Source organism: Pelophylax lessonae, assembly GCF_965119305.1.
Source record: "Pelophylax lessonae genome assembly, chromosome: 10".
In the NCBI taxonomy this organism is placed as follows: domain Eukaryota; kingdom Metazoa; phylum Chordata; class Amphibia; order Anura; family Ranidae; genus Pelophylax; species Pelophylax lessonae.
Window position 1 is genome coordinate 155,581,195 of NC_138777.1, and position 18,472 is coordinate 155,599,666.

Sequence of the window (18,472 nt, forward strand, 5' to 3'; positions counted from 1 at the left end):
TTGAACTTACTTGGCACAGTAAAAGGCTTCTTTAAATTGCGCCATTGCTCATCAACAGCGCGCTGAAATTCCGCAGGGCAGGGAAAAGCCTGCGCTGCTTTGCGTTTCCTTTGCGTCCCATAAGAGGACATCAAAGCAGGAGGACACGGTTCATCTTGCAGATGCAGTGTTTCCTTGATAGAAGTAATCAACTCATCCATGAGTGCAAGCTCTTCAGGCGAGCCAGGGGGAGAAGTATCAACCCCTTCTACCTCAGCCTCCCCCTCAGACCCCATAAGGTCCAGAGATGAACGAGACCCTGAGAAGGGCACTCCAGCCATAGCAGCCCCATCACCCTCTGAATCAGAGGAAATGGATAACCTGGGCCGTTTTGCGGATCGATCAGCCATCAGCATCTGCACCTGAGAAGCCAAGTTCGCCACCACAGCAGCCAGATCAGCCCCTTGGCCCCCCACCAAGGTGGGAGGAAACTTGCAATCCTGAGAATCCATGCCCCAGTATCAACTGAAATAAAGTACTGCCCCTTTAAGACCGCGGCGAGCGCAGCCCACCGCACACTACCGTATGCACCGACCCCCGCAGGGATAAGGAGCACTGAGCAAGGAAATACAGGATAAGGAAGGTAAAAACCTGGAGAGACCACACAGGCTGCTGCCACCGATCGCTGTTCCAGAGCAAAAGGAAGTGATGCAATGACTGACCGCCCTATATAGCCTATGAAGGCTTCACAAACATGGCCGCTAGGCTGAGGGAATCAAGGCAACAAGAAAATGGCCCCGACATGTGCTCGCAGGAGCGATCGCCGCCAAAATGGCGGCGTTTGGCGCCAAAACACACAGGGCCGTTCATCACAGTTTGCCAAGAAAAAATGGCGGGCCGCATCAGCGGTCGCCGCATAGCACGTCTGATCCCAGTCTGCCCAATACATCACACACAGCAGAGCGGGAGAGCCCCCCCCCCCCCCCCCCGCAGCCCACAGAAAGGCAGCTATTCCACACAGGAATCTGACAGGGAGCTCAGCACTTACACAGACATGCAGGGTCACACAGTCACAGACTGACACCCAAACAGACAGGTCCCCACATAGAAATTTACTTACCAGTCCGGATGGCGTGGGGAGCCTTCTCTAGCGACCAAACCGCTGTACTGAGGACAGGGAGTGTCGCAGCCAGGACGCAGTGGACTGCGGTGCGAAACCGCAAATGGCGTCCGGTGAGGTAGCCACCTCACAGGCAGCATCCCTGCAGCGAGCAGGGATGGGTCGTTCAATATGCCAGGAAAACCTGAGCTGAACGCTCGATGGCAGGCTGGGGAAACCCCTGGCTCTCAGCCCTGGGATCCAGGGTGGCCAGACCGAGACCCAGATCCGCACGATCATCTTCATCCGAAGAAAACTAAACTAATGCTGAGAAAAAAACAGCTAAGTAAAAGAAAGCGAAAAATACTTGAAATAAAATCAAAAAGAGAATAGAAGGCTGATGAAAGCCCCAGCACAGTAACAGCCAGCCACTCCTAAGCTAGGCAATTGAAAACAGTTGAGAATGCTGGAAGCAGGGAGGTATTGACTGAGGGGACCACCCCCTAGGGGTGTGATATGCTAAAAGCTTTGATATTAACAAATCTTGTTGCCTAGCTACTCCTGCGGAGCAAAGGTCAATTACCCCATTAGTGAAGATTATGAAGTGGCGGCGACTGTCGGAGGACGTAAGAGAAAATACTTTTGTGCTTGGTGCACTATAAACCATTTTATTATTATTTTTTAGGGGGGATTTTTAAAACTTATTATAGAGCGTGGGAAGGTAATATGACCTTAGATTGTAAGCTCCTTGAGGGCAGGGACTGATGTGAATGTGCAATGAATATGTAAAGCGCTGCGTAAATTGACAGCGCTATATAAGAACCTTAAATAAATAAAATAAATATGGTGCTTGGGTGTAATACTTTTGTACTTGGTGCAATAAAAAACACTTATTATAGTTTTTTTTTCTAGAAAAACTTTATAAAGCCCAAAAAAAGTAAACTCCTGCTGATGCAGAAGGAATAGCACCTACGACGCAAAAGGGAGGACAGTAATTATGCCCTAATTAAAATTAGTGCTATTGCGGCACACAAAAAAACCCTGCTGATGCAGAAGGAATAGCACCTGCGATGCAGAAGGGGGACAGCAATTATGCCCTAAATATTAATAGTCTTGCTGTTGCACGAAAAAATTAAAATAAAACCCACTGCTGATGCAGAAGGAATAGCACCTGTGTTGCAGAAGGGGGGGGGGGGCAGCAATTATGACCTAAATATTATTAGTGCTGCTGTGCCACAAAAAAAACCTACTGCTGACGCAGAAGGAATAGCACCTACGACACAAAAGGGGGACAGCAATTATGCCCTAAATAAAATGAGTGCTTCTGCGCCACAAAAAAAAAAAAAAATCACTTCTGACGCAGAAGTATTAGCACCTGCGACACAGAAGGGGGCAGTATCAATATTGCAGCAACGGAACCTGATGCTGCAAAATTAAAAAAAAAATATATATATCAATGAAAACAAAATGGGATCAGTGGGGTGACACAGACATGTTGTATACACCAACACTTCAGTGACCCCACTACACTGTGTTAAACAATAATCACAGCACAGCAGTACACCGACTGCACTACACTGTGTTACACAAGAATCAGCACTGTACTACAATAAACTGACTGCAGTGTACTGTTACACAAGAATCAGCCCTACACTACACTGCACTGACTGCATTAAACATGAAAGCACAATCCACTAACTACCTGCCTAATCTCCACTCCTAAAACACTACACACGGCTGCCGTGTAAGCAGCCTTATATAGTGTGGGGCGTGGACTTAGACCCTGAGCCATGACTGGCTAAAGGCACCCTGCCTTTGGTCAATCATGGCTCTGACAGGACATTGTGCTGTGATTGGCTGAAGCATACAGGTCAGGTGCATGCTTTGGCCAATTACAAGCACTTAATGCACTGCAATCACGCAGTGCATTATGGGGCGCTCATCGGCGAGCGAACTTCCTGCCGAGCGCCCCATTTGTTTGTATGTTCAGCGAACACACGAACACCTGATGTTCGAGTCAAACCTATGTTTGACTTGAACATCAAGCCCATCACTAATAATAAGGTTTACGTTTATATAAAAATTAGAACCACAAAAAAAAATAAAAAATTAGAACCACAGCGCAAACCTAAATAAAATGATCAAGCCTTATCATATTTTTTTACAAATACACCAAATGTGCCAAAAGCTAAAGTGCTATAGTGCGTGAACAAATATGATAAATCCACCTTACATAAATTACATAAATAGAAAATTCTTAGACATCCAATGGGCAAATAATATTCTAAACGTAATAAAATAAGCAATTAACCAGTGGGAAATCCTCAAATTGAATGAGGAACAAAAGTGCTTGCGTGCCTATAGGTTAATAAAGTGACAAGCATGTAGCCAGTGAAGATTCCTTGATCTTCCTCAAATTCCAAGTGCTTCCGTGCCAAGGTGCTGAAATTGTTGAATATTTCATGCAGTGTTCAATGCTCCACTCCCCAGCAGCAAGCACACTTACCAAATATTGAGTATTTCCCACTGGTTAATTGCTTGTTTTATTAAGTTTGGACTATTATTTGCACATTGGATGTTTAAGATTTTCCTATTATGTAATTTATGTAAGGTGGATTTATCATAGTTGTTCACGCACTATAGCACCTTAGTTTTTAGCACATTTGGTGTATTTGTAACTATTATAAATTTGGATTTGTGCTATGGTTCTAAATTTAATATATTTTTTCAGGTTGTGATGAACAGCGGCAGCCATTTATTAGTTTAAACACAGATTTTTTAACGCAGGTTTTTTTTCTCTTTTTTCAAATGCTTACCTTTAGGGTTGTGTAAATATCTCCTAAACATGCACCGTTTAATATTTACATTACTTGCAGCCAGTGACATCACTGACGCATGCACTCTGAAGAAACAGCCTCTCGTGTCGTTCCTTCAGAGCCCTTTGCCATGAACGGTGGCTCCCGGAGCCAGAGTCCGCAAACCCGGAAGCAACATACTGTTAAAAACAGATACTAAGAAGCAGGAGGGAACAGAGGCAAGGCATAGATTAACCTTAACAGAGAACAGGTAAACAGCAAGGCATCCAAAGCCAGCGCAACAGGGTCCTTGGTCCTGGTCATAAACAGAGGTAGTTTGTGAATCTGGAGGCCAGAATCTCTAAATTTGGGGATCCCCCATCCCTGACATTCCAGGTTGAATATGTCAGAGTGAAGGGCCTATTCCCTTTGATTTTGGCGGGGAGCATTCCCTATGATTTTGATGGGGAGCATGGCCTTTGCCAATGGCCATGTGTCTTAGACCATTAGGAACTGGAACATTCATCCACAGCATGTAGACTGGCATCTGCGGTTATCACTTTCCCGCAATAATGAAAGGAAGACTCCTTATTAAGGGTGGGCTGACGATCCACCAAGCTAGGGAGTTCCCTGCTTGGCTGTACAGGAACCTTGGTAGGTAGAGAGAAGTTTGCTTGTTTCAAGTTTGACTAGATGTTGGGTGGGAGAGGTCTTGAATAGAGCTGGGCAAATGGCACAGACTCAAAACATCTACTATGAGGCCTGGAGAATCTTCATTGTCGGACCTACACTCCAGAGAGTGAGCTCAGAGAGAGCATTTCTTTTCTGGAAGGAAAACCTTTGCCTGTGATGTGTCCACCACCAGCCTCAAGTATTCCAGGCAAAGAGAAGGCTGGGGAGCAAATTTTTGGAAAATGATCAACCAGTGGAAAGCCTGGAACATGTTAATTATGCTAGAATATAATCCACGCTATGGTTTGGATTTAGGGGGGGGTTAATCCCAATGGAAACAAAATAAATGCGTTGCTGCCACAGTATATATATATATGCTCAATTATACCAACCTGTCCTGTGTTTATACCAATAATAAACTTGGTTCTAGCTTTTAAAGTGTTCTGTAACCATGTGCTAATGCACTGATATATTGATATATATATATATATATATATATATATATATATATATATATATATATCAATCACTTACATACAGTGGGTACGGAAAGTATTCAGACCCCCTTAAATTTTTCACTCTTTGTTATATTGCAGCCATTTGCTAAAATCATTTAGGTTCATTCTTCTTCCTCATGAATGTACACATAGCACCCCATACTGACAGAAAAACACAGAATTGTTGACATTGTTGCAGATTTATTAAAAAAGAAAAACTGAAATATCACATGGTCCTAAGTATTCAGACCCTTTGCTCAGTATTTAGTAGAAGCCCCATTTTGATCTAATACAGCCAGGAGTCTTTTTGGGAAAGATGCAACAAGTCTTTCACACCTGGATTTGGGGATCCTCTGCCATTCCTCCTTGCAGATCCTCTCCAGTTCTGTCAGGTTGGATGGTAAACGTTGGTGGACAGCCATTTTTAGGTCTCTCCAGAGATGCTCAATTGGGTTTAAGTCAGGGTTCTGGCTGGGCCATTCAAGAACAGTCACAGAGTTGTTGTGAAGCCACTCCTTCGTTATTTTAGCTGTGTGCTTAGGGTCATTGTCTTGTTGGAAGCTAAACCTTCGGCCCAGTCTGAGGTCCAGAGCACTCTGGAGAAGGTTTTTGTCCAGGATATCCCTGTACTTGGCCGCATTCATCTTTCCCTCGATTGCAACCAGTCGTCCTGTCCCTGCAGCTGAAAAACACCCCCACAGCATGATGCTGCCACCACCATGCTTCACTGTTGGGACTGTATTGGACAGGTGATGAGCAGTGCCTGGTTTTCTCCACACATACCGCTTAGAATTAAGGCCAAAAAGTTCTATTTTGGACTCATCAGACCAGAGAATCTTATTTCTCACCATCTTGGAGTCCTTCAGGTGTTTTTTAGCAAACTCCATGCGGGCTTCCATGTGTCTTACACTGAGGAGAGGCTTCCGTCGGGCCACTCTGCCATAAAGCCCCGACTGGTGGAGGGCTGCAGTGATGGTTGACTTTCTACAACTTTCTCCCATCTCCTGACTGCATCTCTGGAGCTCAGCCACAGTGATCTTTGGGTTCTTCTTTACCTCTCTCACCAAGGCTCTTCTCCCCCGATAGCTCAGTTTGGCCGGACGGCCAGCTCTAGGAAGGGTTCTGGTCGTCCCAAACGTCTTCCATTTGAGGATTATGGAGGCCACTGTGCTCTTAGGAACCTTAAGTGCAGCAGAAATCTTTTTGTAACCTTGGCCAGATCTGTGCCTTGCCACAATTCTGTCTCTGAGCTCTTCAGGCAGTTCCTTTGACCTCATGATTCTCATTTGCTCTGACATGCATTGTGATCTGGAAGGTCTTATATAGACAGGTGTGTGGCTTTCCTAATCAAGTCCAATCAGTATAATCAAACACAGCTGGACTCAAATGAAGGTGTAGAACCATCTCAAGGATGATCAGAAGAAATGGAAAGCACCTGAGTTAAATATATGAGTGTCACAGCAAAGGGTCTGAATACTTAGGACCATGTGATATTTCAGTTTTTCTTTTTTAATAAATCTGCAACAATGTCAACAATTCTGTGTTTTTCTGTCAGTATGGGGTGCTATGTGTACATTCATGAGGAAGAAGAATGAACTTAAATGATTTTAGCAAATGGCTGCAATATAACAAAGAGTGAAAAATTTAAGGGGGTCTGAATACTTTCCGTACCCACTGTACATTAATTCATTTATACAGTGCTCCGGTGCCAATAAATAAATATTGAATGCAATTAAGTCTAAAAAGCATATAAAGTCCGTTTGTGCTTCAGAAGGCCCAAGTGTGTCAGGTTTCTTAACTTTCAGTGGTAACAACACTCTCTGCTCTCCTCCTTTGTTTCCACACTCACCAGAACAATATGGTGTAAGTGCTTTATCTGTGGTCAACAGCTTCTCCTTTGACTGTCTGCTCTGCACTTGTTTTAAGTGGGCAAATGCTCTATCATACATACATGTTCAGAGAAATACAAGCCAGAAAACACCCCATAGCATATAGTAATTGCATTTATTGAGAAATATTTACCACTGATGAGGTAGATAAGTGGGAATATGCAAATCGGCATCATGGATGTTAACAGATGCCAGGTATGCTTCTTGTCTCAGAGGGGCAAACACTGACCTTGTAGATTCCATGCAAAATTTTCAAAATTAAGATGAGGGATTTGAGGTCCAGAATAGGACGAATCTCCCCACATTGGGCTTTGGAACATGAACAGGTTTAAATAGAATCCATTGAACCTATCCTGTGGGGGTATTGGCACAACATTTTCCTGGGACAAGAGATGGTTTGGGGCATTCTAGAAATCTGACTGTCCTTGGGCAGAGGTTTGGTAATTTGAGAAAAGAAAGTGGTGAGGGGGGTAGAGTTTAAACTCTTTTGTACCTGTTTGAGACCACTAACTGAACCCCCAGGTCTGGGACATCTGTGACTCGGAGAAAGGCACACTTATAAATGTCCCCCTTTCTTAGCAGTGAGGGCACAACTTTATTGGGAAGAAAGTTTTGGGGAAGATTTGGTTGGCTTTGTGCCCCATTCTTACACTGAAAGGAAGGGCTGAACTTAGGTTTGGAAACTGAATCCTAGAAAGAGCAATTAGGTGCTCTGTGTTTTGAAGAGGTAGAGGCTTCTGAGGGTGGTTTTTGAATCTCCCACTGTGGAAATAGAATCTTTACCTGTGAAATCTTTATGGAATAGTCAAGGTCCCCGCTGACGAAGTAGATGTCATGGGTCTGCTACCTAAGGGGTTAACTTAGTGCAGAGTCTGCAGCCTAATTGCAGTGATTGGCAACAGGCTGCTCTATTTAAACTCTGCAGCAGCATTATGTCCTTGCTGTCTGATCCGCAGCTTCCTGTGACCCCTGCTCCTGTTTACCTGCTTCTGTGATTGATCTCCTGTACGACCCGGCTTGACTTTGGACTTCCCTTGCTTTCTGCCTGCACCTGACCTCGGCTCCCCTCTGACCTTGTACCTGCATGCTCCTTTGGATTCCACGTCGCCCGCCTGTTGTTGACCCGGCCTGTGAACTGATCCGTTTGCCTGTGAACCCCCAGAGTGAGTGTGGACTCGGGTGTCCGTCCTTCTGCCTGCCTGCTGTTGGGATCCTCCTACCTGCTGGTTGTCTCCTCTTAAAGCATCTGTGACTTTGGAGCTACCCGTCCAACAGCTGACCTGCCAGGCCCTCATACCATTCTGCTCTCCCGTGCCACCTGTCTGCTCTACCAGGGGCCGCGAGTCAGATACGTAAGGGAGGCCTTCCTCTGCACTATCGGGCTCATCAGTCAGGTACGTGAGAAGTTGACAGTAGATGATGCAAAGCGTATGGGGGAGGAGCCTGCACGTCATTACGCCGATCCGGAGGTACCAGGAAGTGTCCTGAAGGCTGCCGTGAGCTGGCACGGCTTAAGTGCCTATTAATGGAAGTGCGATTCTTATGATTACCAATAAATAGCCCCTTAACAATACAGAGAGCATTAGATCTCCTTTTTTATATTTTTCATCAACTGCATTCCTAAACCTGGGAGATTGGTTGGAAGTGGAGGCAGAGGGGATCACCAGGCGACCGTGGATGTTTATCTATATGCCTGTTTAGACTCATTTGAGTCTTTGTTTGAGGTGAGCTGCTAATCTCACTATTTGTCACTGGAGCCCTTGGTGTGAAGCATGCAACACTTTATGCACAGATGAAGATTGATTTATTCATTTGTCACTGAGATTGCACTGTGTATTGGGACTTTTTTTCAATTTTTTTCACATTTTATATCAAGTCACTTTATTTATATTGTGTTATTGGGACATTCAATATCACGTTTTGTTTGATTCATATTGATTTATGAGCATTGCATTTATTTCTTGTCACATCACTTATGTTTAAGTGATATTTTTAAGCGACTGTTTATTCACTTAGCGCAGCAATATTATTTATCAACTAGTGGAACAGGCCATTTATTAGTGAATTTTCTTTCCCTGTTATAAAGTTAGGAATGGCTTTTGGAGGAGTTAAAAATCTTTTCTGGATTGATCCAACCGTCATTACCCATTTTATTTGTTCATAAAGATAGAATGTCTTTTTAGATTTTGAAGGTCTCTTTGTACCCAAGGGGCATTGTGAGGTGGAGGAAACCAAGTGAACCAACGTGGAGGCTTTTCCACACAGCAAAAGTGAGCATATCCACATTAGCAAGCATATTGTGTAAAGTTGCAATTTGAAATCTTCTACAGATGACTAACACCACCTCCAGGTCCTCTTCATTACCTTCTAAGTTCACCTCTTCTATGTAGAGACAATGGAGCTGGAGAAGGCGTTTTGTAGCTTGAACAGAGATGGCTGTATCAAAGCCATTATTTGACAGAGAAACTGTGAAACTGTCGCCTTAGCTTTTGCCGTGGCTCAATTTTGCCTGGTTTCAGCTATAGCTACGTCTGAGTACACAAAAGCCCATATTTAGAACGACCTGTGACAAAAGGGTAGGAGGAAGCACCTAAGTACCTTAAAAATGGCTCTAGGCAAAAGTGATGGTAAAGTGTGCAAACAGTGGTGTGATTTATAAGCTCTGAATGGTTGAGTTTTAGTGCAGAGAAAGAAAAGTTTACACTATAACGTGAATACTCTCTAAACAGGAACATGGTTTTTATATATCCTATCTGTACAAGTAATTGGACCTTAAGTGGAGTGTCCGGGCCTTGCCTGTCACAGTGGGCATACTGCCAAAGGACACTTCAGGGTCTCAGTGGACCCCCACAGTTGCCCTGTGGTTGACTACACACATTGCACAAAGTGCCTAGGTGAAAGCTCATGCACAATCCAGTGTGCAAAGCAACATTAAAGGCCGACCCTATGAATTGAGGTCTAAACACAGTTCCCAAGGTGTTTCCTGAGGTTGCAGTGACCTGGATGCACTGTTTTTCTTTTGTAGCATTAGAAGACAGTGAACAGTTGATTCAAGAGTTGAAGAATCCAAACATAAAATAATAAAGTAGTTAAGCTAAGAGTGATTTCTCTGTAATTGCTAAGAGTGATTTCTCTGTAATTGAGAAGAAGTCTATCACACATGGAGACCCAAGTCCAGGAGTGATTTGTGCACTGCTCAGGTGAAAAGTAAACCGCAATCCTGTGTGGGTCACCACCATGAATAGACCGATAAAGAGGAAAGAATTGCACACCACCATGGAGCTGAAGCAAATGAAGTCCTTTATTGTCACCATGCCTGACAGACACTACAGGATAAATTGTTGACGTGTTTCACACGGACATAACGTGCTAGTAAACACGTGTGTGAAACGTGTCAACAATTTATCCTGTCGTGTCTGCCTGGCATGGTGACAATAAAGAACTTAATTTGCTTCAGCTCCATGGTGGTGTGCGGCCAATGTTTTCCTCTTTACCCTTGGAGACTAGCAAAAAAATTACTAGTGCAGGATTACGAAGTGGGGGTTATGGGGGGGGGGGGGGAGATCCAGGGGGGTATGGTGTCCTCAAAAGCTTGCCCATGTCTAATTACTCTGCCTGTGTCCTGTACTGCATAAATAAGATGTGTATGATACACATTTGATTGGAATACTGGTGACTTCCTGTCTCCCTATTCTATCCCCAGAGTAACCTTACAAAGAAAGGTGAGCCCATGGGTTCATTTTTGAAAAGTATAGATTATGTTAAATTATAGGAAGCAGCTATAGATTGTATGACACTTTGAGATTATATTTACATTGTGGTCCAAATTATACTAATACAATTGATAATACAAGAATTATTATAGTGATCATAAAGATGAATAGATCATATCAGACAGTATATACCTGCTGGAAAGCTTGATTTAGGTGACCTTGCTGCAGAAGTTGCAATATGTGCGTCTGTTGCGAGTGAAAGTCAAAATGGGAGGATGGTATTGGTGTTCCAGCAGCAGAACGCATTGCATGCATAATGCTTGAGGTGACGGCTGCTTGCTGTTCTTTCATAGCATTGTTTACTTCTTCCTTTATTATCCTTTGGACATGGTTTAGGATAGAGTCCTGCATGCTGCAAATAAAACCATTGTTTGAAATTATATAATTTTTAAGTGATGAAATATTCTCTGATAATAACCTTCCATATGTTACCTACTGTAAAAAAAAAAAAATATTAGCACATCAGGCCTTGACAAAACTAGGCATCAGCATTCAAACTGTCACTTTCAGATTATTTGTATTATTACGCACTTGCAGCTTGACTGGTCAAGAAGCAATACCCAAAGATCTAATAAATACTAGGAAAAACACTTAAGGCATGGATGTGTGGAGACTCAAGGAAAATAAGTGAAAGATGCTCTCTGCCTGGGTATATTGCAGACACAAAACAAAACTAATAACGCAAGGAAAATAATCTAGCATGCAGACATATGATCCTGGTACAACATTCTAACGAACAGAAAAACACCATTTGTCATGCGTCTTGCCCCTTATAATAATTATAACCTTAAATGCATTTTAATTGTTAAGCGTAGTGGAAGCCTTGTGGAAAAAAAAATCCACTTCAAGATTAAGAAGTATCTTCTAATCTAAGCTGCACTTGATGCGTTTTTCCAGCTCATTTTGCCGTGCATTTTGTGTTTTTTATTTTTTTAACTCTTATTATTGACAAAGAAGCAAAAGACAAAATCGGTACAGCATTCAACATGCTCAACTTGAGCATGAAATTAAAAAAATATATAAAAATAAAAAAAAGAAAAGGAAAAGGTACATAGTTTGTTACACATAGATATAATGGTTACAGAGTCATATTTGTATGAATTTAAGCTTCCAATTGTAACAAAGATCAGTGACAATTCCCACTTTGATTCAGTACAACCCAACTGAATATATAGCAAAGCTACAACTAGTACATGGATATATTCCCCTATGCAAACAAAAAACAATAACAAATAGTACTTTCCTTACATCTAGGTGGTGGTGAGGGCAGAGGAACACCACACATCCCACTTCTTGAATTACTTATTGGGACAGCCCGTGTTCAAAAATTATTTTTTCATAGGGCAATATCGGATTCACCATCTGGATCCATTGCCGTATAGATGGCAGAACAGATTTATTCCACTTAAGGGCAATAGCCTTTCTAGCTAAAAAATAGTGTTTCCCTCAATAGATTCCTGGTATATTTTGCCCATTGTTTTTTGTCTAATATACCCAACAGCAAAATGCGCAGGATGCAAGGTACAGGGATAGAAAGAAATCCAGATAATACATTTACTACTCCTTTTACATTTTGCGTTTTTAAACACTTTTTTTCGATATGTTTTTGCATGCAGTTTTCAGGCCCAGCATGCACCGGTTGATGACTTCATGGGGGATGGGGCCACCAGTTGACTTTCCTGGGCGGCTCTGTCCCATAGAGATTTAAGAAATGTTACACGGCCTGTGGGAGCATTCGTGGTGCTTTCTTTTCCCCGTGTTTCGGGTCAGCCTTTATTCACTTTTATGGTGAATGAGGAGTACAATGTACCCCATACCCATTCACATGGGGGTGCAGGCCAGGATCTAGGGGCACCAGGGTTATGGGGAAGAGGCCCTGGTCCTCATCAACATAGTGCCCATGTTGAGGGCATGTGACTTGGAATCGTTCAGGGGGGTGGACACACACCTGCTCGTCCCCTCCCTTTCCTGACCTGCTGGCTGCATGCTTGGATAATGGTCTGGTAGGGAGTTTTTTTATTTTGGCGTGGGGTTACCCTCCAAATCCATACCAGACCCTAAGGAGGGAACGCAGTTTTTTTTTTACTCATTTTTTAGCCAGCAATTCTTTTTTTTTTTTATATTCAGCTGTCAGTGGGAAATCCCTTTGACAGCTGGTGACTCATCAGTTGTTGAGAATGCGGCGGCCGGCTTCCCAGTCTGCTTCTTCGCAACCAGCTATATATAGTGTTTTTCAAGGGAAAAAATCCCACCACAAAATGCATTAAAAACACATTAGAAACAGAACACTTGTGTTTCTGGTGTGACTCCATTCTAGTAAGTCTATTACACGCAAAACGCAATCTGCTGCGGGAAGTTCCTGACCCGTTCCAAAAATCGCACTGGCTGAAAAATGCATAGATGTGAACGAGTACCATAGGAAACCATGTTAAATAGACTGTACTGCGTTTCTGAAAAACGGAAAACAAACAAAAAAAACATATCTGTGAATGTATAAATGATCTAGAGGAGGGGATATCTAGTACAATCTCAGTATTTGCGGATGATACTAAACTAAGCATGCCAATATCTTCTATGCCGGATGTGGAAACCTTACAAGCGGACCTGAACAAAATAATGGGGTGGGCAACTACATGGCAGATGAGGTTTAATGTTGAAAAATGTAAAGTAATGCACTTGGGTGCCAGAAACCAGAAAGCAAGCTACTCACTAGAGGGGGAAGCTCTGGGTGAATCTGAGAAGGAAAAGGACCTGGGGGTACTGGTGGACAACAGGCTGGGCAGTGGCATGCAATGCCAAGCCGCTGCAAGCAAAGCCAACAGAATACTGGGATGTATAAAAAAGGGGATTCACTCCAGAAATAAAGAGATTATTCTCCCTCTCTACAAGAGTCTGGTCCGGCCACATCTGGAGTATGCTGTCCAGTTCTGGGCACCGGTCCTCAGGAAGGATGTGCTGGAACTGTAAAGAGTCCAGAGAAGGGCAACAAAAATAATTAGGGCAATGGAGGACCTCAGCTATGAGGAAAGACTACAAGCACTGAACTTATTCTCTCTGGAGAAGAGACGATTAAGGGGGGATATGATATCAATGTACAAATACTGTACTGGCGACCCTAGCATAAGGAACAAACTATTCAGAGAAAGGGAATACAATAAGACACGTGGCCACTCACTAAAACTAGAGGAAAGGCAGTTTAACCTTAAGTACGTAGGGGGTTCTTTACTTTCAGAGCAGTAAGGATGTGGAATTCTCTTCCGCAAACAGTCGTATCAACAGGGAGCATCGATAGTTTCAAAAAACTATTAGATGGGCACCTTAAAGACCACAAAATACAGGGGTATACAATGTACGGTTAACAGCAAACACACACACACACATCATAGGTTGAAATGGATGAATGGATGTCTTTTTTTCAACCTCACTATGTAACTAATGTAGGGTAAGAGCAAGCTGGAAGCATCAAAGCATATATCATTTAATTTAAAAAAAAAAGCCATATAACCCAGTCACATGATTAGAAAAAGTTACATAAGAGTGCGACAATAACGATTCACAAGGTACAATACTAGTCGAGTCCGTAATTATAAACAGAAGATAAAAGATCTAGGTCCAAGTGAAAAAATCAACAACAGGAATAGTGTCTTTATTATAAGCAAACACAGTAAATGTGGGGTGTTGGAGTCAGCCATGGTTCCCACTAAACCTGATGTTTCGGTAGAGAATCAAGATTAGGTGATAGACACATTCCACAGGTGGATAGAATCAACTCTTGATATGTTTAAAGGGGAGGTTAGACAACTTTTTTTTTTTTTAAACCAAACAAACGTTTATTGAGTTAAGCACTGCATATAAACATGCAATAAAAGGCATCGTCAGAAAGTTGCATAAGTACAACATCACAAAGTCAAATATTTCAAAAATTCACACTGTGCAAAGAGCATGGTTGCAACAAGAAAAATAGGGAAATAATATAGCACCGCCGTGTCAGAGCAGGATTAGAAACTCCATCAAGGCAAAACATGGCAGAGGTCATGGGCGCGGACTCTGCGGAACAGTTGCATCATAATGAAAAAAGGCACAAGACACCCAACCTCTCCTACGACTCGCATGTGTCGGGGGCCTCCAGCCACCTATCCCATATCTTGTTGTATCTCTTGGGGCAACCCCTATTAACATACATGACCTTCTTAAAGGGCAGGGTGGCACCAACTGCCGCCTTCCAAGCCGATAAGGAAGGGGGTGTAGACTGCATCCACTTTAGGGCTATCATTTTTCTAGCTGTGAATAAGGTTTACCGGAGGAATTGAATCATGTGTTTGTCTGCGTCAACCTCAGGAAATATCCCGAGGAGGCACAATTTGGGGTCCAGTGTGGTTGGGCATCCCAATGCGGTCATGCAGGAACTGGACAACCTGTGTCCAGAACCCCTGCATGGCCGGGCAGGACCAGATCATGTGACCAAAAGTGCCCGGGGAGTGAGAGCACCTCGGGCATGCCGAGGAGCGGGAGGAATCAAAGTGAGCCAGCCTCACAGGGGTGAGATACGATCTGTGGGTAATATAAATCTGAGTGAGCCGATCCGACAACTTGGGAGAGACCAAAGTGCAGGCCTCCAGAGCCTCATCCCACTCCTCATCCTCCAGCTCCCCAACATCACCCACCCATGACCCCCGCAACCCATACGCCAGCTCAGTCACCCGTTTAGTACCCAGCATTTCATACAGCAGCGAGATGAGTTTGCGGTGCTCCTGGCCCCTAATCGCATCCAAAATGTCAACCGATGGTAGGACAGGGATCACAGGGGTGAATTGTCCTCTCAGGGCGTGGGATAGCTGTAAATAATAGAAATACATGGAATCTGGGAGTTGGAATTCCTCCCGGAGCAGGTGGAAGGACTTGATAGACCCCGCAGACACAACATGTGATAACAGGTAAATATCTTTACGTATCCATACCTCAAGGTTAGGGATATGAAGAAGCTCCGGGAGCTGACAGTTATACCACAACGGCGTCATGGAATGCAAAGTCGCATCCCCGGTTCTAGACATCGCCTGTGATGAAACGAAAGACTGCCCCGAGGAGCCGCGGATACAGAACCCGCAATACCACGAAGTATATCACAGAATGGGTGGGGGAGTCGCGACTCCAGACCCCTGCAGACCATTGCCATATACCTGCCCGAGTCCTGTTTGTCCAAGTGAAAGAAGTGCGACAATTGGGCTGCTAGATAGTATCTCGCCAGCTCCGGAACTGCCATACCTCCCAACTTAGTGGGCTTCTGAGTGTGTTTCCAAGACAGCTTGTGTCTAGAGGAGCCCCAAATGAATGACCTCAACAAGCTCTCCAGGGTCATAAAGTACTTGTATGGAATGTAAACTGGGGAGTGCCACAACAGGTATAGGATCTTGGGAAGCAGGATCATCTTCACCAGGCCCACCCTGCCCATAACCCCCAGTGGTAGCCGAGCCCAAACTTGCGTCTTGTCCTTAACGAAGTCAAAAAGTGGTTCAATGTTCAAAGGTATGAAGTCTGTAAGGGAACTTGTCACCCGCGACAGGGGAAGCGACGCCTGATCAGCCCCCGGGGGGAAACTGTCCAAAGGAAGGATGAGGGATTTGTCCCAATTAACCGTCAAACCAGAGAATTTCCCAAACTGCTGTATGATCCGCAGGGCACACCGCAACGAGGACCCGGAGTCCGCCAGGTATAAGAGCATGTCGTCTGCGTACAATCCAACGCGCTCCTTGAATGCCGGGGTCCGCTCAAAGAGCCATTGCAAGAGGCTCAACCGCCAGGGCATACAACAGTGGGGAAATGGGGCAACCCTGGCGCGTACCACGGGAAAGAGGAAACGACCTAGATGTCCAGCCATTGGCCCCTACCCAAGCTCGGGGTTGACTGTACAATACGGTAAGCAATTTAATGAACCTCGGGCCAAACCCAAACTTACGTAGGCACTGCCACAGGTACGACCACTCGACAGAGTCGAAGGCCTTAGCAGCATCTAAGGTCACTACAACCCTGGTACCTATACAGTCATGAGGGGCTTGTAGGTTCATAAACAAACGCCTGGTGTTAAAGGCCGTATTTTTGGCCGGCATAAATCCCGTCTGATCGGGGTGCACAAGGGATAGAATCACCTTGTTGAGTCTGAGGGCAAGCACTTTAGCCATGATTTTCATGTCACACTGTAACAGCGAGATGGGCCTATAGGATTCCGGATAATGGGGGTCCTTACCAGGTTTAGGAAGCAGAATGATCAAAGCTTCACACATCGAAGCAGGGAGGGAGCCCGATTTAAAGGCCGCTTCGAAAACCGCGAGCAGACGGGGGGGCCAATGTCTCAGAATACTGCGCATAAAATTCGATAGGGAGACCGTCGGATCCCGGGGCCTTAGCCCTGGCAAAACAAGAAATGGCAGAGACTATTTCATCCTGAGAAATCGTGGCCTCGAGCACCGTGACCTGTTCATGGGTCAGTGTGGGAAAGTCCAGGGTATCCAGCAGAGTGGCCAGTTCCAGGGGGTCATAGTCCACTCTGGAGGAGTAAACCTCACTAAAATAAGAGGCAAACAACTCCGCCAAAGCCGCGGGGTCCGAGGAGTCCCCCAGCACCGAAGGATGAAGTGTGATCACCACAGGTGGTCTGGCGTCCATGTGCGCCAGATAGGCCAGCAATTTACCCGACCGCTCACTGTGCTCAAATATACGCTGTCTGCTAAAAAAAACAATTTATGATTGGCACGTTCCTGGAACATTTGGTCCAGAGCCCTAGTCCTCAGTTTAAGTTGGGCGAGCCCGTCAGGTGTAGGAGAGTTAGCATATTCGGCCTCCAGTTCAGCCAATTGTCGTTCGGCTGTGCATAGGTCAGTCCGCGACGCCCTGCGATGTCGAGCTATGCGCGACGACAACAACATGCGAGCGTGGCCCTTAAAGGTTTCCCACACAGTCAGAGTGGGGGCAGTATCAGCGTTAGAACTGAAGAAGAAGTCCCATTCCTTTGTCAATGAATCAATGTCTGGAACAGTCTTGAGCCAAAAGGGGTTTAGGCGCCAATGTCTTTGGGGGGGAAGCAGTGAATGGAGACAGAGTCACCATGTACAGGGTGTGATCTGAGAGCAGTCTTGGTCCGAAACGGGCAGTCAAGAGTCTGGGCAGGAGGGCCTGAGAGATCCAAATGCTATCTATCCTAGACATGGTGGAGTGGGATGCTGAGAAGCACGAGTAGGCCCGTGCAGTGGGATGTAAGCATCTCCACGAGTCAAGGAGATGACAACTGGTCAATATTCTATAAAAACGCGTGGGTCTATCCGGGTATGGCGGGGAGCCAGGCGCACCCACCCTATCCAGAGACGGATTGGAGACTGTGTTAAAGTCCCCCATCCATATTGCAGGGACTGAGGGGTATCTCGCTAAAAATGGCAGGCCTTCATTCAGAAGGGTAGTGCTAAAAGGGGGAGGAAAGTACCAAGCTAGCAAAAGCACATCATGCCCCGATGTGGGGGTCCGTCACCACCTCTCTCACCGCAAAAGCCACAGACCGAGAGATGAGTAACGACACACCCCTAGAATGAGACGAGTGGGAGGCGTGGAAGGACCAGCCCACCCACGGTCTGCGGAGGGCCCCAAGCAGGGTGCCCTCCGCGCGCGTCTCCACCAGTGCAACAGCATCCGCCCTCTGTTCCTTCAGGTAAGACAGGATGACTGTTCGCTTGACCATGTCTCGGATGCCTCGCACGTTCCACGTGAGGAAAGTCAACCCTGC

At 44.9% G+C, this 18,472-nt stretch overlaps 1 protein-coding gene across 2 annotated transcripts in view; it reads right to left on the reverse strand.

Annotated features, from left to right (window-relative positions):
* EDC4 (enhancer of mRNA decapping 4) overlaps positions 1–18,472 on the reverse strand; it is a 629,569-nt gene that overhangs the window by 42,360 nt on the left and 568,737 nt on the right. For both annotated transcript variants that reach the window (XM_082271180.1, XM_082271179.1), the window contains exon 26: positions 10,837–11,056. In XM_082271180.1, coding sequence (XP_082127306.1) covers positions 10,837–11,056 — 220 coding nt within the window. The remainder of the gene's footprint in view (positions 1–10,836; positions 11,057–18,472) is intronic.